Source organism: Acanthamoeba castellanii (genome assembly GCF_000313135.1).
Source record: "Acanthamoeba castellanii str. Neff unplaced genomic scaffold scf7180000084707, whole genome shotgun sequence".
In the NCBI taxonomy this organism is placed as follows: Eukaryota; Discosea; order Longamoebia; family Acanthamoebidae; genus Acanthamoeba; species Acanthamoeba castellanii.
The window spans coordinates 31,133-58,842 of record NW_004457288.1 but is presented as its reverse complement, the minus strand read 5'-3'; the positions used below and the strand labels follow the sequence as shown (position 1 = coordinate 58,842).

General features: G+C 57.9%; 9 protein-coding genes and 2 pseudogenes across 9 annotated transcripts in view; 8 read left to right on the top strand and 3 right to left on the bottom strand.

The window, feature by feature from the left end:
• ACA1_140260 overlaps nucleotides 1-1,596 on the top strand; it is a 1,738-nt pseudogene extending 142 nt beyond the window's left edge.
• Nucleotides 1,597-1,724: 128 nt separating this feature from the next.
• Nucleotides 1,725-4,140, top strand: ACA1_140250 (uncharacterized protein; the record flags this gene model as incomplete). The annotated part of the gene is made up of 10 exons (XM_004334105.1): nucleotides 1,725-1,931; nucleotides 2,015-2,244; nucleotides 2,392-2,513; nucleotides 2,630-2,823; nucleotides 2,968-3,036; nucleotides 3,105-3,216; nucleotides 3,314-3,501; nucleotides 3,605-3,731; nucleotides 3,861-3,982; nucleotides 4,081-4,140. 10 exons carry the CDS (start codon nucleotides 1,725-1,727, stop codon nucleotides 4,138-4,140), a joined length of 1,431 nt encoding a protein of 476 aa, XP_004334153.1.
• Nucleotides 4,141-4,656: 516 nt separating this feature from the next.
• ACA1_140240 lies at nucleotides 4,657-10,813 on the top strand (annotated as a pseudogene).
• A 167-nt stretch (nucleotides 10,814-10,980) lies between these two features.
• On the top strand, nucleotides 10,981-11,739 carry ACA1_140230 (uncharacterized protein; the record flags this gene model as incomplete). Its single annotated transcript, XM_004334104.1, has 3 exons — nucleotides 10,981-11,295; nucleotides 11,393-11,533; nucleotides 11,620-11,739. The coding sequence occupies 3 exons, from the start codon at nucleotides 10,981-10,983 to the stop codon at nucleotides 11,737-11,739; spliced, it is 576 nt and encodes a 191-aa protein (XP_004334152.1).
• Nucleotides 11,740-12,043: 304 nt separating this feature from the next.
• On the top strand, nucleotides 12,044-13,086 carry ACA1_140220 (uncharacterized protein; the record flags this gene model as incomplete). The annotated part of the gene is made up of 2 exons (XM_004334103.1): nucleotides 12,044-12,810; nucleotides 12,945-13,086. 2 exons carry the CDS (start codon nucleotides 12,044-12,046, stop codon nucleotides 13,084-13,086), a joined length of 909 nt encoding a protein of 302 aa, XP_004334151.1.
• Nucleotides 13,087-13,235: 149 nt separating this feature from the next.
• ACA1_140210 (uncharacterized protein) lies at nucleotides 13,236-15,109 on the top strand (the record flags this gene model as incomplete). The annotated part of the gene is made up of 10 exons (XM_004334102.1): nucleotides 13,236-13,303; nucleotides 13,390-13,601; nucleotides 13,711-13,760; nucleotides 13,843-13,923; nucleotides 14,037-14,144; nucleotides 14,226-14,267; nucleotides 14,416-14,428; nucleotides 14,566-14,701; nucleotides 14,794-14,872; nucleotides 15,002-15,109. The coding sequence occupies 10 exons, from the start codon at nucleotides 13,236-13,238 to the stop codon at nucleotides 15,107-15,109; spliced, it is 897 nt and encodes a 298-aa protein (XP_004334150.1).
• A 180-nt stretch (nucleotides 15,110-15,289) lies between these two features.
• ACA1_140200 (uncharacterized protein) lies at nucleotides 15,290-16,339 on the bottom strand (the record flags this gene model as incomplete). The annotated part of the gene is made up of 4 exons (XM_004334101.1): nucleotides 15,290-15,468; nucleotides 15,767-15,812; nucleotides 16,005-16,110; nucleotides 16,299-16,339. 4 exons carry the CDS (start codon nucleotides 16,337-16,339, stop codon nucleotides 15,290-15,292), a joined length of 372 nt encoding a protein of 123 aa, XP_004334149.1.
• Nucleotides 16,340-16,881: 542 nt separating this feature from the next.
• Nucleotides 16,882-19,269, bottom strand: ACA1_140190 (autophagy protein 4, putative; the record flags this gene model as incomplete). Its single annotated transcript, XM_004334100.1, has 10 exons — nucleotides 16,882-17,034; nucleotides 17,166-17,285; nucleotides 17,364-17,443; nucleotides 17,563-17,730; nucleotides 17,820-18,148; nucleotides 18,239-18,419; nucleotides 18,510-18,652; nucleotides 18,773-18,959; nucleotides 19,024-19,122; nucleotides 19,197-19,269. 10 exons carry the CDS (start codon nucleotides 19,267-19,269, stop codon nucleotides 16,882-16,884), a joined length of 1,533 nt encoding a protein of 510 aa, XP_004334148.1.
• A 668-nt stretch (nucleotides 19,270-19,937) lies between these two features.
• ACA1_140180 (uncharacterized protein) lies at nucleotides 19,938-20,962 on the top strand (the record flags this gene model as incomplete). Its single annotated transcript, XM_004334099.1, has 6 exons — nucleotides 19,938-19,965; nucleotides 20,050-20,155; nucleotides 20,268-20,354; nucleotides 20,457-20,534; nucleotides 20,622-20,760; nucleotides 20,867-20,962. 6 exons carry the CDS (start codon nucleotides 19,938-19,940, stop codon nucleotides 20,960-20,962), a joined length of 534 nt encoding a protein of 177 aa, XP_004334147.1.
• A 65-nt stretch (nucleotides 20,963-21,027) lies between these two features.
• ACA1_140170 (helicase conserved Cterminal domain containing protein) lies at nucleotides 21,028-26,770 on the bottom strand (the record flags this gene model as incomplete). Its single annotated transcript, XM_004334098.1, has 10 exons — nucleotides 21,028-21,251; nucleotides 21,321-21,387; nucleotides 21,487-21,601; nucleotides 21,686-21,765; nucleotides 21,845-21,938; nucleotides 22,107-22,889; nucleotides 23,310-24,926; nucleotides 25,066-26,102; nucleotides 26,126-26,493; nucleotides 26,677-26,770. The coding sequence occupies 10 exons, from the start codon at nucleotides 26,768-26,770 to the stop codon at nucleotides 21,028-21,030; spliced, it is 4,479 nt and encodes a 1,492-aa protein (XP_004334146.1).
• A 636-nt stretch (nucleotides 26,771-27,406) lies between these two features.
• Nucleotides 27,407-27,710, top strand: part of ACA1_140060 (ATPase family associated with various cellular activities (AAA) domain containing protein) — a gene marked incomplete at both ends in the record, with an annotated part of 1,442 nt that continues 1,138 nt past the window's right edge. The window contains one exon of the mRNA XM_004334097.1: nucleotides 27,407-27,710. This exon is cut by the window's right edge and continues 2 nt beyond it. Coding sequence (XP_004334145.1) covers nucleotides 27,407-27,710 — 304 coding nt within the window.

The following is a 27,710-nucleotide window of genomic DNA, read 5'->3' as shown; positions in this document are numbered from 1 at the left end:
GCTGAGGACAAGCATCCTCAAGGTGCGTCTCACGCTTGTCTTGTCGTGTGTAGCAATTCTACTTTGACCAAACTCTTCGTGTGCAGTCAAGGATCTGAAGGTGGTGACGAAGGAATCGTTCCAAGATTTGGTGCTGAACTCGGACAAGGACGTGCTGGTCTACGTCCACCTTCCCTCGCAGAGCGTCCCCACCGACCTTCAGGTCCTCGCCAACGCTTATGCCGGTGAAGACGACATCGTGATCACCGAATGCAGCAGGTTCTGAAAATTCCGCCTTTCGACGACTTCGCTTTGATGGCTCACGCACTTACCCAATGCTTTCTCTGGGAGCAGCTTCTTGAACGAGCTCGATCCGACCTACTTTGGCGATACGCCGATTGAGGGCATCAAGCTCTTCCGCAAGGGCCACAAGAACGAGCCCGTCACCTACCACGGGAAGGGCGATCTCTTGGACGTCGTTGCCTTCATCGAGCAGCAGCGTGGGTACGCGCGCGTCCTTGATGAGTCGTTTCTTTTTTTCAAGTTGATCTGCTTGCTGGTGCTCGCTGACATCCAGAGGTTAACGTTCTCTGCAGTACGCGCGGAGATGTGGCGTACCGGCATCTGCGCAAGGCGGACACGACGCGCCTCCTGCGCGACATGGAGAAGACGCTGGGTGACTACTACATGCACACTCTCGCCTACAAGGTACTACTCCAGCGTTTCCACTTCTTACTTCTTGCTTCTTCTTCTTCTTCCGAGCATTTACTCAAGCGCCAAACGCGCATGTTCGAACAACGTTGTGTAGGAGTTCGTGCCGACGAGCGACAAGGCCAAGGACCTGTTCAACAAGCTGTTCGACATGTACGACCAGCTCAATACCAATGAGGACCCGTTCAAGAGGAGCGTGGCGGCCCTCAAGCAGCAACTCAAGGACGAGCTCAAGTCGCTCGAACGCGCCGGCATGCGGAACATCAAGATGGTCGACAAGGACAAGGTTCGTCTCTCCTTCACCTGCGTGCCTTGCGTGCGGTCATGCCTGCGTGCGACTGACGTCACACCCGCGAACAACAACAACAACAGTACAAGGAAGAGCTGGAGGAGGCCAGGAATAAGGGCAAGGTGGTGGTCTTCTTCTGGCGCAAGGGCTGCTGGCCGTGCAAGAAGCTCAACCCCATGATCGGGCAGCTCTCCCAGGACTTCCCCGAGGTGACCTTCCTCAAGGTCGACGCCGACGCCGAGGGCCTCAACGCCACGCCCGCCTTCTGGGTCTACGAAGCCAAGAAGGCCGATGACGATACCAACGCCAACGAGGAGGTGAAGCCGTCGCAACTCTCCGGCATGAAGCTGATCACCCAGTTCCATCCTCTCGCCCGGCAACGCGGCCTGCCGGGCTATGCCAAGTGGCTACCGCCCGCCGAGAGGTCGAAGCTCGAGGAGCCCGTCACTGAGGAGACTCAATCGAAGCATGAGGAGAAGGAGCAAAAGAACGATGACAACGACGGCGAGACGAAGAAGGATCTCGAAGAGGTACGTGCGCCGACGGATGAAGAGGTCACGACCAAGAACGAGAGCGAGCAGCACGAAGAAGACGCCAAGCCGTCCACCCTCCTCTGAAGGTTTGTTGCGTTTCTCTTCGCTGTGGAATGCGAAATATGAGCATAGTTACGTGGGGACATTCCTGCGCACAGCGCCAAAAACAAAAAACCCAAAAGATGAACGCGTAGAGACAGGCAACAAAAGAGATGGAGGCGATGATTCGAGATGAGGGCGGGCTGGAGCAGGAAACGGGGAAGGGCCGCGGCAGCGACGGGCTGGTCGATGTGGTGCTCGCTCCGGCCCGGTGGGGACCTGCCAAGCGGAAACGAGTGCTGGCCGAAGCGGGGATGCACCTGCTCTTCTTTTTGGTGGGCCTCGCGCCATGGCTGCTCGTCAACGCCCTCTTCATGCAGGTTCGGTGTAAACCTTACTACGCGTTGCCGACGATTAATCTGATTTAAACGAATGTAAAGAAATCTTATCGACTTCACCACAGCTGCCGGTGTTCATCGCCGAGCTGCCAGAGGGGAACTCGATCGCGTCGTACCTGATCATCATCATCCAGCTGGGCAACATCATCCCCATCGGGTACGTGGTGGTGCGGCAGTACATGCGCGTACCCTACAACTGGGTCATCGTCGGCACTCTGGGCTGCGGCATCGCCACCGCGATCCTGCTCGGCGTCTTCTGGGACCACACCGCGCACCTGTTCGACTCCACGCGAAGGTACCCTCGCTACCGTAAACATTGCACTTACGGCTTGCGGCTTAGGTCACACCACGACACACAACACACACGACGCACACACACGACACGCACGACACACGCACGCACACACACACACACAAACACACACACACAACGATGAAACAGCGTGGCGCTGATGGTGCTGACGCTGTTTGCGGGGCTCGTGGGCTGCTTCGCCGTGGTCTCCTTCTTTCCCTTCGCTTCCCTCTTCAAGCACTCCATCACCGCGGCCCTCTCCACCGGCATGGGTACCCCTAATCTACGGCCTTGTCCATCATCACCGTTGTTGTTGTTGTTTCTTGATGGCTTAGTTCTTCGTCGTGCGCGTGTGTGCGATGGCGATGGTGGCGGTGGCGTGGTGAAGGCATCAACGGACTCGTGCCGTCGCTGCTGGCGGCCATTCAGGACCCCGGAGGATCGAAGCGGTTCAGCGTGGCCGTCTTCTTCTTCATCATGGGCGCCTGCCTCGCCCTGTCGCTCTTCTCCTACGTCTGCATCCTGCTCCTCATGAACTCGGCCCGCGTGCGGCAACACCTCGAAGGCGCGCCCACGGACCAGGTGCGCGCACCTTCCCAACAACCCGTACGCAAACCCGTCCGCACGTACAAGACGAGCGCGCAGCCCTTCATCACCAACATCACCACCAACACGCGCGCTCCTTGCCTTGTGGTGGTGCCTGGCGGCTGACCTCGGCTTACGCAGGAACCATCATCGTACGCGCAGAGCCAGCGGCTCTTATCCAAAGCCGCGACGACTGGGAGCGATCATGAGGTAGCGCTTCCCAATTATTGTTGGGCTTCAGCTGAAAAAAAGGTTAACCGCGGTTCGCGGTCGGACAGGAGGTGGAAGGCAGCTCGCGTGTCGTGGGCGAGGCGGACGACGAGCTGCTGTTGCCCGTGGGGCCTCTGCCTTCGCTTGCCGTGATCCGATTACTAAGCAATCCACTGCTCAGTGCGATCCCTAACCATCCTAGCGCAAGTTCACTCTCGTCGCTCACGCACCACCGCACACGCACACACGCACACACCACACACACACGTGACTACAGACCAGTTCTACATCTGCTTGATCAACTACGTGTTGGTGGGGATGCTGCCCTATGCGGTGTCGGGCTACAAGGACTCGGGGACGTGGCTCATGTGGACCAACATCGCCGCCACTGTCACCAGCTCGCTTGGTCGCTTCCTATGCACCTGGTTCCGCTACTACTCCCTCACCTGGGTCAGCTTGGCGCAGGTACATCCGTGTGTGTGTGTGTGCGTCGTGTCGTGTGTGTGTGCGCGCGGTCGAGTGTGCGTGAGTTCGTGTTGATTTCTCACCGTATTGTGCGCTGGGCCAGACGCCGCTGTGGGTCTTCTTGATGGTGATCTCGCTCCTCGGTGATAGGAGTCTTGTGCCAGAGAGTCTGGCATTCCTCATCGTTGTTGATATCCTTGCCACCCCTCCCACGTCGAGCGTGTGCGCATGTGCGCGCGTGTGCGTGCGTGTGTCGTGTGTGTCGTGTGTGTCGCGCCAAAACGTGTGTGTGTGTGTGTGACGTGTGTTATGCGACGTGTTTGTCTCTTTGGCATGACCTACATTCCTTGACCTCGGAGTACCGAATGCGCTGTTCACGCTGCTCAACGGGTGGGAGGACACGATGGCCTACATCAAGGTCGCTACCGAACACCCCGAGATCGCCGAGAGGGCCTCCACCTTTGTCGCAGCCGCCAACCAGGTACCCGTCTCTCCTCTCTTTAGTCGTGGTTCCATCGCGACCGCATCGTCGTTTCCTCACCTTCCGCCTTCTCCTTGTTGATTTGTGTACGCGTCAAGTTGGGCGCCTTTTGTGGGTCGCTCGTTTCGTTCCTTCTGGTCATGGTCTACCTTGAATAGAGATAGAGTTCTGTGATCTAAGTGTAAAAGGTGAGAAGCTTTATAAGCTGGTGAAGAAGCAAACTTGGCTCTTCTGTTCTGGCTTGGTAAACCGATGAAAAATGGTTGTGGAATTTAAGTCAGTTTTTATTGGAGCCAACACGAGCAGGGCACCCACGAGACACAACACGCAGCACCCGCGGAGGCTAAGGCATTCGGCACGACCAGGGAGGAAGGTGGAGAAGAAGAAGAAGCAGAATGCAGGGTCAGGATGCGCCGCCATCATCGCCCAGCCTCGAGTCGGAGCCGCACTGGATTCGCCAACAGCGAAAGGCACCCCCCCCCGCAAAAGCTTCTCTTTTAGATTTGCTACAAAATGATTGCAGTTGAAATAGAGCAAAGATAAAAATGGAATAATACTTTTATATTATGATTTACACTTTCGTTAAAATTAATCTATTAATTAATTGTATTTATTTATTTATTCTGGTCCAGACGTTCACGGCCTGGTGTAACCACTGGCTGAAAGAGCGGGAGATGAAGCTGCAGCGACTGGAGAAGGACCTGACCAGCGGCGTGGCGCTGTGCCACCTTCTCGAGCTCCTCTCCGGCGAGCGGCTACGCGGACCCAGCTTCCACGTCAACCCGCGCCTCAAGGTGCACAACCTCGAGAACCTCAACATCTCCTTCTCCTTCCTTCGAGCGCAAGCGCATCATCCTCGTCAACATCGGACCCGAAGGTGCGCACCTCTTGTGCATCTTCTTCTCTACTACTCCAACTTTTTGTTCACCTTCTGGCGACACTCGTGTGCGTGTGCGTGTGCGCCTGCGTGTACGGTGCGTGTGCGTGTGCGTGTGCGTGTGCGGTGTCGTGTCGTGCGATTGCTGGGCGCAGACATCTACGATGGGCGCACGAAGCTGGTGCTGGGTCTCATCTGGACGCTCATCCTGCGATTCCAAATCCAGCGAGGCGAGTGGGACGGTACCGTACTTCAACGTTGAAGCCCTTCGCGGGCAGCTTAGCTAGTCGTGTACTAATCATCATCACACGTGGGTGCGTGCAGAGGAAAAGAATTCGGAGCTAAACTTTCCTGAGGGCGGCGGCGGCCCGGGCGGCGGCGGCGGTGGCGCGATGCCAAAGACGTCGTCGGTGAAGCACCAGCTGCTCGACTGGTGCAAGCAAGTCCTCGTACCCCAGGGCATCGAAGACATCACCAACTTCCAACAATGGTGCGCATTCTTCAGTTTCTATTATCTCTTACTAAATATCTTTTACGTTTGAAAATCACACTTGAAATTAATTTAATTTTTCTATATACATATATAAATATATATTTCTGTTGTGCAGCTGGGCCGATGGCACGTTCTTCTGCGGCCTGGTGAACGGGTTGCTGCCGGGCACCATCGACGTGCAGGCGCTGGACAAGTCCGATGCGCGGACCAACCTGGAGCTGGCCTTCCGTAAGGCCGAGGAGCTCTGCCAGATCCCCATCCTGCTCGACGTGGAGGACATGCTCGAGGGCAAGCCCGACGAACTCTCCGTGATGACCTACGTCTCCTACTTCCGCCAGGTTTGCCCTCTTCTTCCTTTTCTATTTACTTATGTAATAATAATTATTATTTTTAAATATAATAATAATATTTTCACATTATGTAGGAGCACCGAACGGCCAAAACGCAGAAGCCGGCTGCGTCCAAGACCACCGCTTCGGGCGACGCGCTGGAGTCAGCCTACGCCGGGTAGGCCCCGCCGATGGAATGTTTGATGTGCGCCTGCCTGACACAGTCGCGGGTGTGTGTGTGGTGTGTGTGTTCCGCTCACGCATAGGGAGGAATGCACGATCCGGGTGGTGGCCAAGATGGACGACGGCAGCCCGTGCCGCAAAGGCGGGGCCAAGGTGCTGGCCTACTTCGTGTCCGACGCCGGCGGCCGCATCGACAACCCCGACCTCCAGGTCTCCACCCGCGACAACAGCGACGGCTCCTACCTCGTCACCTTCGAAGTCAACAAGGCACACACCTCTCTCAGCCCACATTCCTGCCTTCAACATTCCTTCTGCATAGCTCACATTCATGCATTCATTCTTTCTTTCTTTCTTACTTACTTGTATTGTTTGGCATTCCAGAGCGGCGACTACCTGCTGCAGGTGGAGATGGAGGGCACACCAATTCAGGGCAGCCCCTTTAAGTTGCCCGTGCGCGCCGCCAGGGCCGACGCCGCGGCTTCGGTCCTCGTGCCGCCGATTTCCGCCGACAGCGAGGGCGCCGGTGGCGACACCGGCCTGTCGCCGCGTGTGATGCTCGGCTCGGACGGGCGAGCGCGGTTCACGGTCCAGGCGCGCGACAAGTTCGGCCACAACCACACGCAGGGCGGGCAGAAGGTGGTGGCCAACCTCATGATCCGCTGCGAGGTGGAGGACAACGGCGACGGCACCTACTCCATCTCCTACGTGCCCTCGTCCGACCCGCACCAGCAGATGTTTCTCGATATCTCCCTCGACGGGCGCCAACTCGGAGGTATGTTCATTCTCCACATTCTCCGAATTCCCCTTAAATCAACCACCAACCAACAGCAATTGGTGGTGATGATGCGATCACACAACATTTAACTGACCAATTACCGAATTAACAATGAACAGGGTCGCCCTATCCGGTGTTGATGGAGAACAAGAGCAAGGAGGTGGAGGAGGCGATGGCGCTGCTGATGAAGACGCAGAAGGAGCGGGAGGAGATCGAACAGAACCGGGAGGAGCTCATGCGGCGCATCGAGGACGAGAAGGAGAAGACCTCCCTCTACCGCGAGGCCATCATCCAGCTCAAGGAGAACCTCGAGGACGAGAAGAAGTCCAAGGAGCTCATGGAAGAAGGCACGACACGACACAACACGACACGACACGACACGACACGACACTGTGCTTCCCTTCTCTGACTCACAAGTCTGGTGTGTGTCGTGTGTGTCATGTGTGTCGTGGGTGTCGTGTCGAACATGACACGGGCGCGGTGTGCCAACAGACAAGAAGGCGGCGCAGAAGAAGCTGGAGCTGATGAAGAAGAAGGTGAAGAAGGAGAAGGTGAACGCGCGTAAGAGTCGAGAGAAGCTCAACCTCGAGATCGACAAACTCAAGGACGAGCTCAAGGTGCCCGCTCAACCCCTCCTGATCATTGGCACCGGACATTCTGAGATCTTACCCGTCGCGTGTCGTGTCGCGTGTCGTGTGTGCCGTGTGTGCCGTGTTCCGCAGTCGGAGATGATGACGCGGATAACGGTGCTGACCGAGAAGCAGGAGATCGAGATGAAGCAGGCCGAGCTCCAGACTGTCGTAGGCTCACTCGAGAAGGAGCTCTCCGAGGAGCGCTTCGCACGCGCTCAGGATGAACGTACCATCTTCCTTCACGCCCCCATTTCATTTCTTCAGGATTTTTATACTTCGTTCTTTGTTTTCGTTTTTCATTCTTCTATTGACGCTTTCTTCGCTCTTCGTTCTTCATTTCGATTGACCGCTGCAGACGAGCTCAACGCCATGAAGACTATGAAGGAGAAGCTCGAGACCGAACTCGCCGAGGTGACCCAGAAGTACACCTCCGGTACTACACCCCTGGACTCCTCCCCGTCGCCTTCGAGACCCATCAGCGAGTGGTGACTGACGACACTGTTCACGCAACCATGACGAACGCGCAGGGGTGAACATGCTGGCCAACTTCGAGGAGGCCCAAAAGGGCTACGAGGAACAGATCGCCCTGCTCAAGGACAGCCTCGAAAGGTCAATTCCATTCCCTATACATATTTTTTAATATTTCAATAATTACAGAATTAGAATTCAATTACTTTTTATTTAATTGATAATTAGTAAATAATACAATTAATCGTGCAGGGAGGAGCAGTGCAAGCGCGACTTGGAAGATCTGCAGACGCGACTGGGCCGGGAGATGGCCGAGCGGCAGATGACCCAGAAGCAGCTGCAGGACGAGCTCGAGCGGGCGCGCGCGGAGATGGCCTGGCAGGACCGCCACAAGCAGCAGACAGAGCAGGAGCGCAACGAGCTCGCCACCCGCGTGCGTCTCCTCGAGGACCGCGTCAAGGAGGAGTCCACCGAAAAGCAGAAACTCGAAGGCATGACGTCCCTTCCTTGCGTGTGCCGTGCGGTGTGTGCGGTGCCGCGTGTGTCGTGCCTAACGGTAGGTGGTCCACACAGGCGTGCAGTATTCGCTGAAGCGGGAGCTGTCGGCTCGCCGGCAGTCCCGAGCCCTCCTCCAGGAAGAGGCACGCCAGCACCAAAATCATCTGAATCACTTCATTCGCTCGCGTCTGATAAATTGTGTCGTGCGTTGCGTGTCTCGTGTGTCGTGTCGTGTGTTGCATGTGTGTTGCATGTGTGTTGCATGTGTGTTGCATGTGTGTTGCATGTGTGTCGTGTGTGTCGCGTTGTGGTGTCAAATAGGTGGAGCAGTTGAAGTTCCAGCTGCGGGTGGACGCGGAGGAGCTGTCGGCCGAGCAGAAGACGCGGCTGCAGCTGGAGCAGGAGATGGCCGATCTCAAGCGGCAGCTGGACAAGGAGGCCTCCATGAAGAGCGACATCGAGGGCCAGCTCGCCATCTCCAGCGAAGTCCGCCAGGAACTCGAGCAGCGCGCCGAGCGCATTCGCCACTCCCTCCAGCAGTGCGTGTCTTCCACTCCTCGTCCCTCGCATTCGTGTGTGCCTGCGCGTGCGCGGCTGTGTGTGGCTCACGCACGACACGCACGACACGAACAGAATCAAGACGGACTATGTGAATGCCGAGGACAAGGCCAAGGAGATGGAGCAGAAGCTCGAGGACGCACTCAAGGAAAAGTATGACACACACACACACACACACACACACGATCGCCGGCCCCAGCGGCTGCGCAGGTTGGATGGCACGGCTGACGTGGGGTGACGTGGCGCTCGCCGGTGGCAAAACAAAAACAGGGATGACCTGTCGGGGCTGCAGAAGAAGCTCGAGGGCGAACTGCGCACGCGCGCCAATTCGCGGGCGTCGATCCGCTTCGAGATGGACGCCCTCCGCTCGCAGCTCGCCGCCTTCCAAGAGGTCTCCCCCCCTCCCTCCCACTCTTCGTCATCCTCGTGTGTGCGATGCGTGCGTGTGTCGTGTCGTGTCGTGTGCGTGTGTGCGTGTGCGTGTGCGATGAAGTTGACGCGTGGACCGATCTTGACGTACGACAGGAGGAGAAGGAGAAGGAGGAGAAGCGGGAGAAGGAGATGCGCATGCTGCGGGAGAAGCTCGCGCGCGAGGAGAAGGCCCGCGAAGAGCTCGAACAGCTCCGACGTCGCCTCGAGGAGGAAATGGAGAGCGAGCGGTACGCCGCCCTTGGCTTACACTCTGCTACACACACACACACACACACACACACACACACAGCGGCCTTTCTCACATTCCGCGCGTGCCTCATTGTGGTGATGGTTGCCAGGAGCAACATGATTCCGTCGTCGTCGGTCGAAGAGCTGGAGGACGCCTTCAACACGGCCAAGAACGCCCTCGAAACCGAACTCTCGTTCAAGGAGGAACAGCTCCAGGTCTCACCGCTTCTCCTTCGCCTTTTTCACCACCCGGGCCTCACCGCGTGTGTCGTGTGTGTGTCGTGTGTGTGTGTGTGTTTGTGTGTGTGTCGTGCGATGCCAACAGTTGACCAAGACGAAGGCCGAGATGGAGAAAGAGGCACGGTTGGCTCTGGAGAAGGAATTGGAGGCCCTGCGCGAGAAGATCCGCATGACCGACATCCAGACCATGAGCAGCCTCACTCGGTACCCAACCCCTTTCGCCTTTCACCGCGCGTGTGTGTCGCGTGCACTCGTGTGCGGCGTGCGTTGTGTGTGCGGTGGTGTGCGGTGGTGTGCGGGTCTTGTGTGTTTCATGGCAACTGACTGCTGTTTTGCGCATCTTGTCGCCACACAGCGCGCAGGCCAAGGCGCGGGAGCGTGGAGATTCGCGGGCGAGCATGATGCTGCCCCCGTCCGCTGCTGCCATCACGGCTTCGTGGTCGCGCGCCAACCCCGGAGTCGGCGAAAAAGTCTACGCCCCCAGAAAGGTACACACACCACGCGACACACGCGACACACGCGACACACGCACGCACCTGACGGATGCTACAACCGTTGTGTGTGTGTTGGCGCAGGGCGATGAGATCGACGCCAAGCTGGCCGAGGTGGCCAATAGCAAGGGTCTCGAGGTGCCCTTCGTGTGGGTCAAGGAGGGCATGTACAAGTTCGGCGGCAAGGCACGACTCGCCTTCTTCCTCTACTCGTCGTTCTTCGAGCCGTTCGTCTGACCTTGTGTGCGTCGTGTGCGTGGTGCGTGTCGTGTCGTGTGCGTGGTGTGCATCGGGCAGAACGTGAACATGCGCATTCTCAATGGCTACCTGGTCATCCGCGTGGGCGGCGGCTACATGAAGTTCGACGAGTGGTACGACAAGTACGGCAAGAAGGAGGGCCTCAAGGTGAATAAGGACACCCTTAAAGATGCGTCCGCTTCAGGTAATCTTCTCTGGAACACACGACACACACACACACGACACACACGTTATCAAAAGCTGACACAATTGAGTTTGCTATTCACAGTGGAGCCAGGAGTGCGAGTGGGAGTGCATGTGCGAAAGGGTGCCAACGTGCACACATTCCTCACCGCAGACAAAGGAACCACCCATGCTGGCGAGGACTGACGTGGCAATTCAAATATACCAGGCCTGGCACTGCTCATCCTGCTGCTTGAAACATTTTATGCTGATTTACGTTATTTATGTTATTGATTTTTAAAATAGATAAAATCGAATAAAAAAGAACAGCATATTTATTTTATTTTGTTCAACACAACGAAGGCGCGTACAGCATGGCAGACTCGGACGCCAAGTACTCCCTCTGGCTGATGCCAGACCGTAACTCGCACCAGTGGGACTTGCTCACGCAGACCATTGAGGCGCTGCGCAAGGACGAGCAGCAGCATGGCAAGCCGCCCCCTGTGTTCGTGCCACATCTCACCCTGCTCGGGTCGGTGAGCGGCGTGGGCCTGGCCGAGCTCAAGGAGAGGGTGGAGACCCTGGCGCACAGCTGTGGAGGTGTACCCCTCAGGGTGTGGCTGCACGACCTGGGCAAGGGCAGCACCTTCCACCAGTGCGTCTTCATCCACGCCAGGAAAACGCCAGAGGTTGCTGCAGCACCCGCAGAACAGCTGCCTGTCTTCTTCTTGTTCTTCTTTTTGGTTGCGAGTAGCGGCACCTGACCTTCTTCATCTTCTACAACAGTTGTTGAAGGCCTACACGCACGCACAGCAAGTCTTCGGCAGAGCGCAGCCGGGGTCGCAGGCCACCTTCATGCCCCACGTCAGCCTCCTCTATGCCGACATCCCCGACTCCACCAAGGACCGTATCATCGCACATCTTCAGGTGGGTTGAAGCCGTGATGCCTCAGCTCCCCCCCCCCAAGCAATGCCTGCATGAGCATGCACGCCTGTTGACTGACCACTTGACAGGCCGAGGGACGACTGAGCGAGAAGGCGGCTTCGTTCAACGCGAACAGCATCCACATCTGGCGAACGGACGGCGACGAAGCGAGTTGGCACGAAGTAGCCAGCATTCCCCTGGTCGGTTGATCAAGCTGGCAACATCGCCATCCTCTCCTCCGTACCTGTTGGGTCATGATCATTGCTTGAAGAAGGTGGCTGCTTCGTGCCATGTCCAGATATTTAGGCCATTCTTGTGTGGTTGGCCGAGTTCCAGTTGTTGACGGAGTTCGGGAAGAGGGAAGTGTGGTGCTCTTCTGCCTTGGTGTTAGGCGACCGTTCCGCTTTTCTCTCTTCTCATTCGGTCGCTTCAACTCTCAATTGATCGTTAATCGTTGAAATCGTGAAATAGATCCTCATTTTTCTCTTCCATTCATAATAATTGGATCACAAGATGAGCTCCTCGCAGCTTCCCGGCTTCATCACGCGACAAAGCATCGTCGTGGTGGTGCTCTTCCTCGCCCTCCTCTTCTTCATCCTCGCGCTTGCCCTGCCCTGGTACAAGATTACCGAGACCAACGTGCCCTACCCCACCTGGGACGGCAACACCACCGCCACCGTCGTCTCCACCTTCTACTGGACCGGCGTCACCCTCACCATCAACTCCACCAACGCCACCGTCATCTCGCCCAGCCCCTCTGCCGCCCCCTCCACCGACCCCAGCCCCTCGTCCAGCCCTTCGCCCAGCCCGCAGGCCTCCAACTCGTCGGCGGCCGTCGCCGCAGCCGCGGTAGAGACATCATCAACCACATCATCAACCACCACTACTCGAAAGATGCCGTGGTCGGACTTCCCTACAGATGCGGTCGAGGCCAAGCTGCTGACGTCGCTGGCGCTGCTGGTGGCGGCGGTCGGGCTCGACCTGGTGCTGCTCGGGCCGGTCCTGTTCGCGCGCACCTTCCTCAACCGCCGCTTCGGGCACAAGGCCACCAAGTGGGCGCTGCTGTGCGTGTCGCTGGCCATGATCATCTGCGCCTTCCTGGCCTGGTTCCTCTTCTTCGGCCTCTGCGAGAGCTTCGCGCTGGACGAGTCGTTCTGCCCGGACGAGGCCTACCTCGGCCTGTCGGTCTTCGACGAGGAGAAGTACTGGTGCACCACCTTCATCGGCGACCGCTCCAACATCGGCCGTTTCCACACCGACTTTAAATGGGGTCCTCTCAGGTTGGTCTTCTACATTCTTCTACTTTGACCTTCTTCTTCTACCACTACTACATACTACTGCTACATTTTCTTTGTTTGGCTGAAGTAGAAGGTGTAGTGGATGGTGCTAACTGGGATGTGGTGCCATCGTGTAGCGGCTGGTGGATGGCGCTGGTGGGTGCCATCGTGTCGGTCGTGGCGTCGTTCTGCCTGTTCCTGCTGAAGCCGCCCGCCATGGAGGAGCTCGGCCACAAGCGACCCCTCCTGCACGACAACGACTACGTCTCCTACCACTGATGATCGTCATCCACCTCCTCTGTTTTTGCTCGAGTGATCACCCTCTCCTTCTGTACCCTCGGCATTTCTCGATATTTCTTTTGATTTTTCCTGCGGGCAAGAAGAAAACAATAAATAATTTATTTTTTTCAAATCAAATTGGCTTCAGAATGCGGGCAGGCCGCCGGAGCACCACGGCAGCTGTTGGGCTGCCATTACGCAGCCTCCTTACCTTGCGGTACGTGCTCTCATTACATTTAATCGGAAAATCTGTGCATGACAATGACGATTGACATCCATTCTGCCTTATGGTGTGGTCGCCAGAGTGCGCACGGCAGCCACCCTGTGCGAGTACGGCCAGCGGGTGCTGACGTCGCCGGTGCCGGAGGAGAAGGCGCGCCTGACGCACGAAGCCAACGAGCGGTGGCGCACGCAGGCCATCACCGACCTGGGCGACATCGCACCGCCTCCCCAGCCCGCGCGACCACCCACACCCGAACTGCGGGACAAGCGCAACATGCCCGGCGCCAAAGAACGTACGAACACTCTCACCACGCGTGCACACACACGCACACACCGCACACACGCACACACGCGCACACACGTGCACACACATGTGCGATCTGACTGACGTGCTGTGCGCAGTGAACGTGCCATTGCCGATCTATCTCCTACACTCGTTGGCACACATCGAGGTACGAGAGCGCCATACTGGCTTGTTATTATTTTTATTATTGTTATTATTGCACTTATATTCTTGTTCTTCTTCTTGTGAAGTTGAACGCGGTCGATCTCGGGTGGGACCTCATCCTGCGGTTCAGGCACGAGAACATGCCTCCGGAGTTCTACACAGACTGGGTGCGCTGTGTGTCATCGTGTGTGTGCCGCGTGTGTGTCGTGTATGCGTGTGTCGTGTGTCGTGTGTGTGTGTGTGTGCGTGTGGTGCGACTCAACGCCTCCTATCATAATAGGTGTCGGTGCTGAGCGACGAGGCGCGCCATTTCGGATTGCTGTCCTCGCGTCTCGTTGCGCTTGGCTACCACTACGGCGTGATTCCCGCACACGACTCGCTCCTGCGCGTACCGCCCCCCCCTTCTTTGCAATCGTTGGTTCTACGAATTCTGTTAACAATTCCTCTTTCTTCGCACCATCGCGCACAGGATGGCGAGACCACCGGACACAACCTGAAAGCGAGACTTGCGGTACTTGATCAGCTCAGCTCTTACACACACACACACACACACACACACACGCACACGCACACACAGCGCGCACACACAGCGCGCACACACTAACCACGATTTCTTTTTCCCTCTTTGCGATCGCCACGTTCGCCGGCGCTCTGCGCAGATCATCGCTTTGGGTGCGCGGTCCGACTCTGTCGTCGACGACGCTTCCAGACAAATTGGCTGAGAGCTCTCGTGCGTGTTCACCACTTTGTGCGGCATGTCGGTGTGCGTCGGTGTGTGCCGTGTGCGTCGTGTGGTGGTACTCTCGCAGTACACGAGACGCACGGATTGGATTCGTGGGAGCGGCTGGTGCAGCGATTCAACTCCAACGCTGACAAGGAGAGCGGTCGGATCGTGGACACCATCTGCCGCGAGGAGATCGACCACGTCAAGAAGGGCCTCAAGTGGTACCATCACCGCCGCGTGTGTGCGTGTGCGTGTGCGACGTGTTTTTTTTTAAATATTATTATTATTATTTTAAAATAATATATATAAAAAGGTTCCGATATCTGTGCGAGAGGGACGACGAGGACCCGGAGACCGCGTTCCAGGCCATCGTGCACCAAACGCAAATCCCGGTCTGCGGGCCGTTCAACAAGGAAGCGCGCGACCTCACCGGAATGCCCGAAGAATGGCGCGCACCACACCCTCTATCATGTGTCGTGTTCGCGTGTCGTGCTGATGACATGTTGCCGTGTTGCGTGCAGGTATGTGCCACTACAGCGTATGCGGAAGCATCCACCACGAGTCAAGAAGCACCAGGCCAGGAAGGCCACTACCACAGCACAGCACGATACCCCGCATTCCTCAAATAGTTGCTCTACATAAACAATATATGTTATTATCATAACTATATGTGCCTATCATTTATCATTTCCATCTTTAAATTTTGCATCAATCAGTCGACATAGACGCACACCATGACCAGACGCGTCTCAACACCAGTATTGTGGATACCTGCAAAAACATTATTGTCATCATCATTAATATTGTTATTATTTGTTTTTCGGTCGAAGAGGCGGTGCGTGCCTGAGGTTTGGTGGCCGGGGGAGATTGTTGACGGCGAGCGCGACAGCCAGCATGACGAGCGCGCCCAGCACCGTGGTGACCACGTAGTAGTAGCCGGCCTCCACCACCTTCCCCGAAGCCAACACGGCTATGATCGCGCTCGCTCCTGCACGCGTGCCACACGACGTCAGTTCCCTGGCGTGCATTCATTCACTCTGTTGCGGGAGAACGCACCTCCGGGCGGGTGCAGCGTGCAGGTGAGCTGCATGACGGCGATCGATATTGAAACGGCCAACGCGGCAGCCAACGGCATTGAGACGTGTGCAAATAGTTTGTGGCATGAGACTGCACACACCGCACACGTCAACACACACACACACACACAACACACACACACACACACGACACACGCACACACAACACACACCATCGCTCGCATGCACACCGCGCACCGCACGTTGTACCTCCGATGAACGAGGAGAGGGCATGTCCGCCCACCAGATTGAGCGGCTGCGAGAGCGGCGAGGTGGGCGCCGCGTACAATAGCACCGCCGTCGCCCCGTAGCTCCCTGCACCCGAGTGTGTGCGGTCATGCGTGTCGTGTGTCGCATGTCGTGTGCGGTCGTGCGTGTGTCGTGTCGTGCGTCAGTCAAAGCCCAGTGGCCGGCGAGGTGGTGAGTCGTGCGTGCCGATGAGGAGGACGACGTCGCCGGGCGAGTAGAGGAAGTCGTCGAGGAGGCCGACGAGGAAGATGCCCAGGAAGGACCCGACGAGCGAGGTGGCGACGACCCACAGCGGCACGCGCCGGCTGGCCAGGCTCGGTCGCCGCTGAGGCTTGCGGCCGGCCCACCGCCGCACGTACTTGCCCGGCCGGCAGGGCAGCACCACCACCCCGCCCCAACTGCTGCTGGTGCTCTCGGCCCGCTCCTTCTACAACAAGTTGTTAAAATAAATAAAAAATACATTTATGCCACATAGTGGAGAGGCCATTTTTACCGGGTGAGCAGGGCGTGCTGGCTGCAGAGGGGTATGCTCATCCATCTTTTTGAAGAAGGACAGCTTTTCTTTTCTTTTCTTTTCTTTTCTTTTCCGTTATAAATAAAAACAAAAAGCAAGCTTTTGGTTGGCTGGTGAGCAAGACACACCAATCTGCAGGGCAGACATTGCTGGTGGCCCAGTCGATCACATGCCGATGGCCCTGCTCCGCTGCAGAGACCAGCACATGTGGTCCCACGGGCAGCCGGCTTGGCCCGCGCCCACTGGAGCAGCTCCAGATATCCGCCCAGCGTCGGCTCACCGCGCCAGACTCCACCACAGCCGCGAGGGGCAGGTGGGTGAACACCAGGCTCACCAACTCCTCCGGCAGCTCGTCGATCGTCGTCGCCAGCATCTTCCTTCAATAAACAGCTATTATTATTTTCATCCAACCATTTTTTTAACTCCATTTTTCACTCCTCAATAGATAAGAATAGATTGTTTGTGATCTGTAATGTACAGAAGGGAGGAGGCAAACATGTGACAAAAGATGAAGGTGAGAGAGGCCGATGCGGAGAGGGCGAGAACTGGAAAAAGCCGCGGCTCAAACGAGCACGTACTCCTCGTCGTCCTCGTCCAGGAGGACGGAGCAGGAGTCGGATCCGCTCCGAGAGGTGGATGGAGAGGAGGTCGAGGAAGAGGGGGAAGACGAGGAAGATGAAGAGGAGGAGGATGAAGAGCCTTTGTACACTGTTTTCTGCTCCGCTATCGAAAAAACGCATGGGTTCGCTCGGCCCAACTGTTGTGGTTGGTTGTGGTGTTAGATAGCCGCAGACAAGAATCGGCTGCTTCACAAAAGCGAGCGGGAAACAGGAAGGAAGGCGGTACCGCGACGGCGTTGAGGCAAAAGTCGTCAAACTCGGCCTGCGAGGAACACAGGAATCCCAGCGCGAGCGAGGGGTCGATGTCGTCGAACGACATGGCCTGGGGAATCTCCATCCGATACGACTGCGGTGTGTCGGAGTGAAGAGACACTGCGCGGTGAGAAACTCATATTTTCTAAAAAAAAGTGGAACGTAAACGTACCTCGATGGGGAACAGAGGGTCGTCGTCCATCTTCACCGTCGGCTGAACAAAGTGGGGGTCCATGTACAGCACTTTGTTGTCTGTGACAAAGACAACAAACGGGAAGAGGATGAGATAGTGGCAAAGAGAACCCGTGACATGAACTATGACACAGATGAAGAGAGAGCAAGAGTGAGAAAGAGAGAAGGTAACACGATACCCTGATAGCCCACGAAGTAGAAGGAGGAGTGGGGCTTGCCGCCGATGACGCCCAGGCATTGGGGGAAGGAGAAGAAGGCCTTGAGAGTGGGAATGTAAATTGGGTTGAGGCATTGGATCCCAAGCCTCACCGGCACCAAAATGATGACTGGATGCCACGTCAGTTCGGCTGCGTCTTGGAAAGAGAGAGAGAGAGAGAGTCAGCACACAATTGCCCGCGCAAAGCGAGTGCGGCTGCTGATGGTGGGCGCAACGTACTAAAGTTGTCGTCGAGCGACTCGCACTCGGATTCGGCGGACGACATGAGCTCGGCGTGGGAACTCGAATAGTCGCCCGCCTCGATGGTGGAGGGCACTCCCGGGTTGCCGTGCGAGTGCCGCATGCTGTCGGTGGAGCTCTCCAGGCCGTCGGTGTCGCCGTCGTGATCGGTGTCGCCGCCGTCGTCGTCGACCCGCAGCGGCGAGTGTTGCGCGGGGCCGTCGGCAGGCTGGACCGCGCACAGCTGATACACCTCCTTTCGGTAGATGATGCCGTCCTTGGGCACATACATCTTCAGACCGTTCGGCGAATGCTCCGTCACCAATAACCTGCGCGTGGCGGCAAAGCGTCAGTGTGTACTAGGCTTGCGTGTGCGTGTGCGGTGGTGTGTGTGCGTGTGCGGTGGTATGGAAGACTACCTGAGCGCTTCGGAGATGGTGGTCGGCTCGAACCAGTCGCCGATCTGTTTGTTAAACTTGCGGAGCCCAATGCGGGCGATGGCGTGGATGGAATAGGGCGAGCGAGACGACGGCTCGTCGGCGAACCATCGCAGCAGCTCTCGGTAGGTCATCATGTTCTCCTCCGCTTGAATGCGCCAATCTTGAATGCATTCGATCGACCACCACGCGAGTGCGTCAGCGATCATCATTGTGTTTTCTCTTCAAAAACAAAAAAGATGGAAGCGTGTACCGCGGCCGAGGTAGTGGGTGATGAGGGCCTGTGCGAGGAGCATTTGACCGGTACGAAGCATGCAGCCCCAGCCCATGTCCGTCACCAGATTCGTTTCCCCGATTGCCGGGAAGTTGCTGCGGTAGGTCAGCCACATGCGCGATCTGTTGCGAGAGAGAGACTATCATCAGCAACATTTCGCTTTCGAACAAGAACACGATCGCAGACGCTGTTGATGATGTCAAGAGAAGAAGCAGTAGCAACGGAGGAAGAAGAAGGCCAACCTGAAATCTGTGAGGAAGGAGCGGATGTGGGCGGGCAGGATCTCGGTGCTGGCTGCTGGTGGAGATGGTTCGGCCTGAATCTCCTCCGTCCAGGGGATGACAGACAGCTTGTTGAAAAAGGTGTAGAGCTGTGGCTTCGCCGCTTGCTGTGTGCGTTGTGGCTGTGGCTGTGGCTGCCGTCTAGCGGCTGCTTGGGCGTAAGCACGATGATGCGTTCAGCCGCTGCAAAACAAGGGCGAATGGTGACGTACTGGTGGACTTTCCCTTGGCACTGACACGCGGGGACGAGCGATAGGTGATGCCCAGCATAACCACGGGCGAGGTGGTGAAGTCTGGCAACGTCTTGCTCACTGCACATGTGGAGATCCGCGTAAGAAGACATCGAGGCTGTTCGTTAGATCTCTAGAGAGGAGGCGGAACGTACTGGGTTTGCAGAGATTGTAGAATTTGGATTTGGTGTTAATGAAGAGATTGTTGAAGGCGAAGGGCTTGCGCATCTTCTTCGCAGGCGACGGCTGTCCCGCCCCAACTGAGGCAGGCACTGGCTCGTCGCCATCGATCACTCTCCATTCTCCTGTGGATGAGGCAGGAGATGAGATGCAAGATCTCGTGTGCTACTCGGATATGAAGATGGAGAGCCTACCCTCAACATCATCGGTCATGGCTGATCTTCCTTGATTGTGCACTGCACCAGATCAAGCCGTAAGGGGATAGGAGACGAACTGAGGGTAGGAGGAGCTGTAGTGCTTGCAGTATATGAAAGAAATGGCGTCCTCGTCTCGGGTCATTCAAATCCGATCGCTTTAGGATTCACTCTTCGTTGTCGGATCTATTGTTCCCTCAAGCGTTGCTCGAACGCTTCCCTGAATCACAAGGCTACGCCGCCTTCTTGTCCAGAAATCCCACCAAAGAAACAGGACAAGCTGCTTCCTTGTTGTGGGTCGTGTCGATCGTGTTTCGGGACTCGCCCCGTCCACCGAACTTTCCTTCGAGCGATCCGCCGTGTTGCTCAGCAGTGAAAAAGCTTTGGGTGCATTCTTTGGATTCCGTTTGAGAGGAATGCTGCGTGCCATGCATAACTGGAGAAGAAAGGGAGAGAAAGAACCTCGATTTCGCCGTTGATCAATCAAAAGTACGAAGTGTAGATAGACGTACGCAAATTGAAATGGGGTGCAACAGCTCGAAGGCCGAAGGTACTTCTTTCGTACGAGGCGAAAGCTCTGGATGCCCAGGTGCTGCATACGACGATCAAGATTTTCTAATTTTTTGTCAATTAGATATCCAGCAATCTCGTGACCGAAGGCCCGCTGGTGGCGCCCAGGGTGCGGCCAAGGGCGGTAGCGGTGGATCGCGTCCCATCGGCGCCCCTCCCACACCGGCCAAGTACGCCTCCTTTTTCAGCTGTTTTGGCCCATTTTGCATCCTATTAATCACATTTGTACATCTTGGCTCATCTCTTTCGCAATCTTTGTACCATTTTGTTTCCTCTTTGCAGGGCCGATGCTGCCATCGCAGCCTCGTACCACGAGAAGCGCGAGGCCGACAGCGACTTCCTCAAGAACCTCGTCGAACGCACATCTCAGTACCGCTACTCTCTGCTCTCTTTTTACACCGCGAAACTTTTGCCCTTCAGATCAACCGCGCTCCTGTGCCTAACATGGCCTGTGGCTGTGCACAACCACAGGAACCTCATCGACGTCTCACAGAGCTCCAACGCCGCCTTCGACTCGGCTGTGGCCCAGTCCCGCCAGAAGGAATACCAGTACGCCGACCACCTTCCAGCCACTCCTCGTCCGCTTGTGCGCGCGTGTGTGGTTTGGCCTAATCGCCGCGCTTCGCTGGGCTGCAGGAGCCGACAAATTCTGAAGAAGACCAACGTCAACACGGCCGCGCTGGACCTCTTCGCGGTGCCCGCGCCCTCCAAGACGGTCTCGTCGCCCGTCAAGGCCCTCTCCCAGCCCACCCTCTCCTCTCACGACAAGGAGCTGGTACCCTCCCCCCCCATCAACTACTTTCCGCAATCAATCCGCTCTCGCGCTGCCTTGTTTCTTCTTCTTCTTGTGACTCACGCAAATCGCGGTGGTTCTCGTCCAGTTGCTCGACGGCGGTGGCGCGCTGGCCTCGGCCTTTGACAAGATCTCGGTGCGGGACTGTGGCGAGCTGGTCGTTTCGTTCGGTTCGGCCACGTAACACGCACAAACCAAAATCTATACAAAAACATTCGGTAATCATGCCCCTCGCCGCAATCACGCACGTTATGTTTGGCGGTTTGGTGGCATAGTCTCGGGCACAGCCCAGATCGCTGATGGTGATGAGATGAAGTCGCCGAAGGAGTAGTCGTCCTCGTCGCACAAGCCCTCGCCAGCTGCAGGCGACGCGGAGGGCGGGGTGAGCGATGAAGAGGTGCCGTCGTCATTGCGGTCGCGCGCCGCACTGCTAGACACCAGCGCCCACTCCGCCTCCTCCTTCTTGCGTGCCTCTGCGCGCGATGTAGAACGCACGAGGTCACATCTCGATCAGAGAGAAAGAAAGAGGCGCTACGCCGTACCTTCGATTGTGAAAGACACGAGATCCACTCCCAGCACTTGATCGACGCACAGCACAGAGTACCGAAGCTGGAAGATGCGTGATGCGTGGTGAGCACGACAGTTGTAACAGTTGCGTCCTAAACAGCGCGCGAGCGTGATGGCGAGGATGGAGGCGGCGGCGCGCACCTGGGCGTCGGCGCCAAAGAAGAACTGAGCGCGTGACGCGACCTTGGCGAAGTGGGTCCCCTTGCATTCGAGCTGGAGGAAGCACGGGGTGCTCTCGCTGTACCCCATCTGCCCTCTGCGCGCTCCCTCCCAGTCAGCCTCTCTTCGCATCTCTCCCGGTGTGTGCGGTGTGTGCGGTGCTGTGCGGTGCTGTGGGTACCTGGTCTGCAATGCATGGTGGAGCTTGTGCTTTTCGTGCAGCGACGAGACACCCAAGATCTGGCTGCCGAGAAGCTCGACCTAGTCGCGATCAGAGATGGGCACAAGTCGTGTGTGTGTGTGTGTTGTGTGTGTGTGTGTGTGTGCTGTGTGTGTGTACCATGGAGAATCCCACAATGCCGCAGAACTGGTGGTTTGCGAACGCGATGTGTCTCTCTGTGCCCTGCGGATGCGCCATAACCACGATCGCCTTTCTGCGCACGGGGGGGGGGGACAATCAGACCAGTGAGCCAAACGGAGACGAGTTGAATCGCGCGCGTAGCCACGTGAGCGTGAGTGAGTGAGTGAGTGAGTGAGTGGGTGAGTGGGTGAGTGGGTGAGTGGGTGAGTGGGTGAACACACAACGCGAGAGGAGTAGGTACTGGATGTCATCGACAACGAAGCGGTCCGCCGGGATGTCGTAGTGTTGGAGGAAGGGGAAGCACCAGAGCATCTCTGGACCCGGTTGACCGTTATCTCCCACCCTCAACCGCTGCTGGGCGCAACTGAACGACGGCGGCGGCGGCGGCGGCGGCGGTGCAGCAAAAACGCCTGCATTGGTGGCGGCTACGCCATAGCGAGAGGCGGCGACGTGCGCCAGCTGGATGCGGAGCTGGACGTTGTCCTCCTCGAGCTGCTCCACGCGTCGCTGCAACTCGACCACCACCACATCGTTGTTGTTGTTGTTGTTGTCTTGCTTCTTCTTCTTCTTCTCCTTCTTCTTCTTCTTCTTCTTCTTCAGCTTCTTCTCCATCTTGGCGGTCATCGCGCGCATGTCCGCCTTGAGCCCGACGATCGTGTTCACCAAAAAGGCCGTCGTCGCGCTGCCCAGGTCTGCAGCTGCCGCCGCACCATCACCCAGTGCGAGCCCCTGTTCGTCGCCGCCCTGATGTCGTCGCCTCTTCTTCGTCGTCGTCGGCCTCGTCATCGGCGCCGCTTCCGGCTCGGGCGGGGGTCGCGGCTGCGGTGGTGGTACAGAGGCGGCGTAGACATGGTCGCCGGCACCACCACCACCGGCGTCGAGAGGGGCCGCCGGCAGGATCTGTACCGTTGGCTGCGCCGTCGTCGGGTGCGGGTGGCGAGGCGGGCGACCGCGCTTGGCGGGCGTCGGCCAGAAGCACTGGTCGGCCATGTTCAACCGCACGCACCGCTCGCACGGCTCAGCTCTAACCATCACCCACCACCACCCACCACCACGCCGCACACAAAGACAGATAAGATGAGCCTCCGCCTCAGAAGGAGACAAGGAAGAAGAGGACCCGCGGGGGGGGGGTACGCCAGGTGTTTGTCACATGCGGCGCGTGCAAGGCGACACAACGCACAGCTCGTGCTCATCTCTCCTCCTTCTCTCCCTCAAGCTTGCGGGAGGTTTGGGGGGGGGTGTAGTTTTGGCCCGACCACAAAACGAAAATCGAAACGAAAAATTGAAAAAGCGAAAGCGAAAAGGACCGAGTTGGTGGGGGGGGGTTCTGAAAGAGAAAGAGTGCGAAGCAAGAGAAAGGGGGACAGTGTCTGTACACACACATGCAGCAGCAGCAGCAAATTACAAGGGGGATGCTGCACCAACCCTTTCCCTTTGGCTTTACTTCTGGAAGCCGCCGGCGCTGCCGGCCTTCTTGGGCATCTTGCGCTTGGCCTGGTCCATGATCTCGGACTGCTTGTAGTAGTGGGGCGCGATCTCGACGAGCCACTCGGGCTCGATCTCGATGATCTGGCGCATGAACTCCTTGGTGGTGAAGACGAGCTCGTGGTAGAGCACCCAGCGCGGGAGCTGCTGGAAGAGGGCCGACGACGGGTGGATCTGGACGCTCTGCTTGTGCTTGAGGGTGCGATAGGCGCCCGATCGCTGGAGCTGGGCCGTGTGGTAGAAGAAGCCGGCCGTGGTGGCCTTGCAGATGGCGACGTGGTCGTCGCCGGCCGAGGTCTGCTCGATCTCGACCCGCTCGAGCAGGCCCTCGAGCTGGTCGCGCACATCGCGCGCCCGCTTCATGCTGCGGAACTGGATGAAGTTCTCGAAGCACCACTGCATCGAGTGGTTGGCCTCCTTCCACTGGTTGTACACGTTGAGCAGCGTCAGGTGGTCCCCGTGGGGCTTGTTGAAGTTGACCCGCGCGTTGTCGGCGTGGACGGCCTTGTCCTTGGGGCGGTAGAAGATCGAGTTGTTGACGTTGAGCATGGCCACGATGCTGAGCATCTCCTCGCTGCACCCGTACTTCTCCGACGCGAGAATGGCCTTGGCCATCATCGGGTCGATCGGGAACTCGGCCATCCGCCGCCCGAGCTTGGTGAGCTCGCCCCGCTCGTTGAGCGCCCCGAGCGCGTAGAGCTCCTCGAGCGCGCGGATGAGCGTCTCGGCCGGCGGCGGGTCCATGAAGTCAAAGTGGATGAGGTCGTTGATGCCGAGGCTCTTGAGCAGCAGCACGACGTTGCCCAGGTTGGTCCGCTGGATCTCCGGTATCGTGTTCTCGTCGAGCTCGTGCCGGAAGGCCCACGCCGTGTAGAGCCGGAAGCACTTGCCGGGCGCCGTGCGGCCGGCGCGGCCGGCGCGCTGCTCGGCCGAGGCCTTGGAGATGGGCGTGACGATCAGGGACTCCATGCCCGTGCGCGGGTTGTAGCTCTTCTGCTTGGAGAAGCCCGGGTCGATGACGTAGGTGATGCCGTCGATGGTGAGCGACGTCTCGGCGATGTTGGTGGCCAGCACCACCTTGCGCGCGCCCGGCGGCGTCGGCTCGAAGATCTTGACCTGCATGTCCGACGGCAGCGTCGAGTAGATCTTGCAGATGATGAGCTCCTTGATCTTCGTCCCCAGCCCGCGCGTGCGCACCGCCAGCACCTCGGCCGCCGTCTCGACCTCCTCCTGGCCCGTGAGGAACACGAGGATGTCGCCCGGCGGCTGGGTGACGTGGATCTGCAGCACGGTCACGATCGACGCGTCGAGGTAGTCGGCCTCGGGCGCCTTGGTGTAGAAGATGTCGACGTTGTACCGGCGGCCGGGAATCGTGTAGATGGGCGCGTCGTCGAAGAAGCTCGAGAACTTCTGCGCGTCGAGCGTCGCGGACGAGATGAGCAGCTTGAGGTCGGGCCGGAAGCGGGCGATGTCCTTCACCAGCCCGAACAGGATGTCCGTGTGCAGCGTGCGCTCGTGCGCCTCGTCGATCATGATCACGTTGTACCCCGACAGATCCGGCTCCGACAAAAACTCCCTGCCGCCGCCGCCGCCGCCGCCCAACAAAAACACGTTAGTTATCGCGTGTCGTGTCGTGTCGTGTCGTGTCGTGTCGTGTCGTGTCGTGTCGTGTCGTGTCTCGTGGAAAGAAAAGAAGAAGAGGGATGGAGCTCTACCTGAGAAGCATGCCGTCGGTCATGTACTTGAGCACGGTGCGGTCGGAGGTGCAGTCCTCGAATCGGATCGAGTAGCCCACCTCGTTGCCCAGCTTGGTGCCGATCTCGTCGGCGACGCGCTTGGCCACCGACATCGCCGCCACGCGCCGCGGCTGCGTGCAGGCGATCTTCTTCCCGCCCGCGCAGTAGCCGTCCTCGTACAGGTACTGCGGGATCTGGGTCGTCTTGCCCGAGCCGGTCTCGCCCACGATGATCAGGATCTGGTGCTCGCGCACGGCCTTGAGCAGGTCCTCCCGGAAGGGGTAGACCGGCAGCGCCTTGCGCGTCTCGGCCAGGGTCTCGGCCAGGGTCTTCTTGACCGGCGGCGGCGCGTCTTCGTCGATCTTGCCCGCCATCATTTCGGCCTGCACGAACTGGATCTGGTCCTCGAACACCAGGTCGTACTGCTTCTCGTCGGCGCTGGCCTTGGCCTTGGCGTCCTTGGCGCCGAATCGGGCGAGGGCGTGCTTGGCCTGGTGCTGCTCCCAGTTGATCTGCTCGTCGACGACCTGCTCGTCCTTGCTCACGTAGCGCGCGTTGAGCACGGCGTTCTTCTTCTTGAGGTCGAGCCGGCCCTGCTCGTCCTCGTAGGCCTCGGGCGGGAGGTAGTGGTCGATCTCGTCGGTCAGCGTGACGCGCTGCTTGGCCAGCTCGAGCAGCTTGCGCTTCTTGGCCATCTCGCGCTTCTCGGCGGCGGTGAGCTCGACGTCGCCGAACAGGTAGAGCTCGTCCTTGAGGTCGTCCTCGATCTCCTTCATCTTCTGCTCCTCGCGCTTCTTGAGGTACTCGATGCGCGATATCCGCCGCGCCTCGTCCAGCTCGGCCTCGTCCATGGCGCGCCGCCGCTCGGCCTCCTCCTCGGCCTTGCGGCTCGCCGCCGACCCGGGCGCCTTCTTCTTCGTCCGCTGCTCGTCCCGCTTCTTGAGCCGCTCCTCGAACTCGCGGATCTCCTGCAGTCCCTCTCCGCCGCGTTCAGCTCCGGCTGCTTCTTCTTTGCGCTCTCCCGCTTGGCCCGCTTGACGGCCGGCTCGTTGTCGTCGTTGTCGCCTTCATCGTCGTCGCTCTCCTGTTTGACCTTCTTTCTGAGGCTCTTCTTCTTGCTGCTGCTGCTGTCGGCCTTGCGCTTGGCGCCGGCGCCTTTCTCGGCCTTGACGCCGGCCTGCTCGTCGTCGTCGTCGAGCACGAGCTTGTACTGTTGGTTCTTGGCCATGACCTGGGCCAGCCGCCGCTCCTCCTCGGCGTAGCGGCTGGTGGTGGCGGCCGTGGCGGAACCGCCGCGGCCTACCTTGGCCCACAGCTGGTTGGCGAACTGTGTAGTCTGCGGCCCGGTCGGGAGGTCCTGGTCGGCCAGCGCTCGCGTCAGCGAACCCACGTCTTTGCTCTTCCGCGCTGCAATGGTTGAGATGATGTTAGCGCGCTGCATGGTAATGCCACAAAATCGAAATAGAATCGTGGTGTAGAAATGGAGAGCAATTTGTAATGATTGTAATTGGGGAATTGCGAGCAGGGCTGAACTGAAAGAATGAAGGATAACAATTGGCAGTGAAGAGGGCGGTGGAAAGAGGAACATACCCAAAGCGATGACATAGTCCACGACGGAGGACTCGGCAAATCCGAGGATGCCGTGTAGCTGATCATTAACCCATGTAGAGAGGGCACGATCCATTTAAATGTGGCTTCCAAGTGAGCAGAAGGATGCCCACGTCTGCAGCTCCTCGTTGGCGAATGCGCAAAGTTTGTGTTGATGTCACGCTGGCCTTCTTGCGCGAACTTTTCCGGCTTTTTCCCTGCCTGCCAGCAAGAAAATGGCAAGAAGAAAAACATTGGTATGTGAAGCATGTTTGGAATTTTCGCAGCGCCGCAATCTTCTCCTTTTGGGGACTTCTTTGGTGGCGAAGATACAACAAAAAAACATAAAAATATAGATCAATAACACGGCACCATTCTGGCCACCTCCCCACTCGAAGTTGGCGATCAAGGCTTCCTTGGCCCAAAAAGAGGAGCAGTTGCCCGCTCCTGCCCGTGGTCCCTGGCTCCCAGGCTCCGTAGGATGCCGTGTGCGCAATCTTGCGATCCAATCCGCAAGCATCCCGGCCGGAGTGCCGGAATGCCAGAAAACCGACCAATGCCGAATTTTTAGGGTGGAAAAAATAAAGGTGAAATTCCGGAACATCAGCTTCGATTCTTTTTTCTTTTTCTCCGTCGCGTGAGCCCGCTCTGCCGACCGCATCTTGACCACAGCCGGCATCGATTGATCGCCTTTGCTTCTACTCGCGATCTCGACCACCCACCCCACACAGAGATGTCGAGTTCTTCAGACTCGGACGAGCCTCCGAAACACGAGGAGGCCTCCCTCAGTAGCGACAACGAAACGAAACAGGCGAAGAGCAGCACCTACAAGAAGAAGAAGTCGAAAGGCAAACACAGCAAGAACAAGGACAAGAAGAAGGGAAAGTCTTCATCGGATGAAGAGTCGTCCGATCACGACGACGAGAATCCGCAAGACAAAACGGCAGCTAGGAGCGCTAAATTCACGACCAGGGTTGACGAGGTTCTTGCGGGCATGGGCGCTGGCAACACCCGCGACGGCCTTACTGACGAAGAAG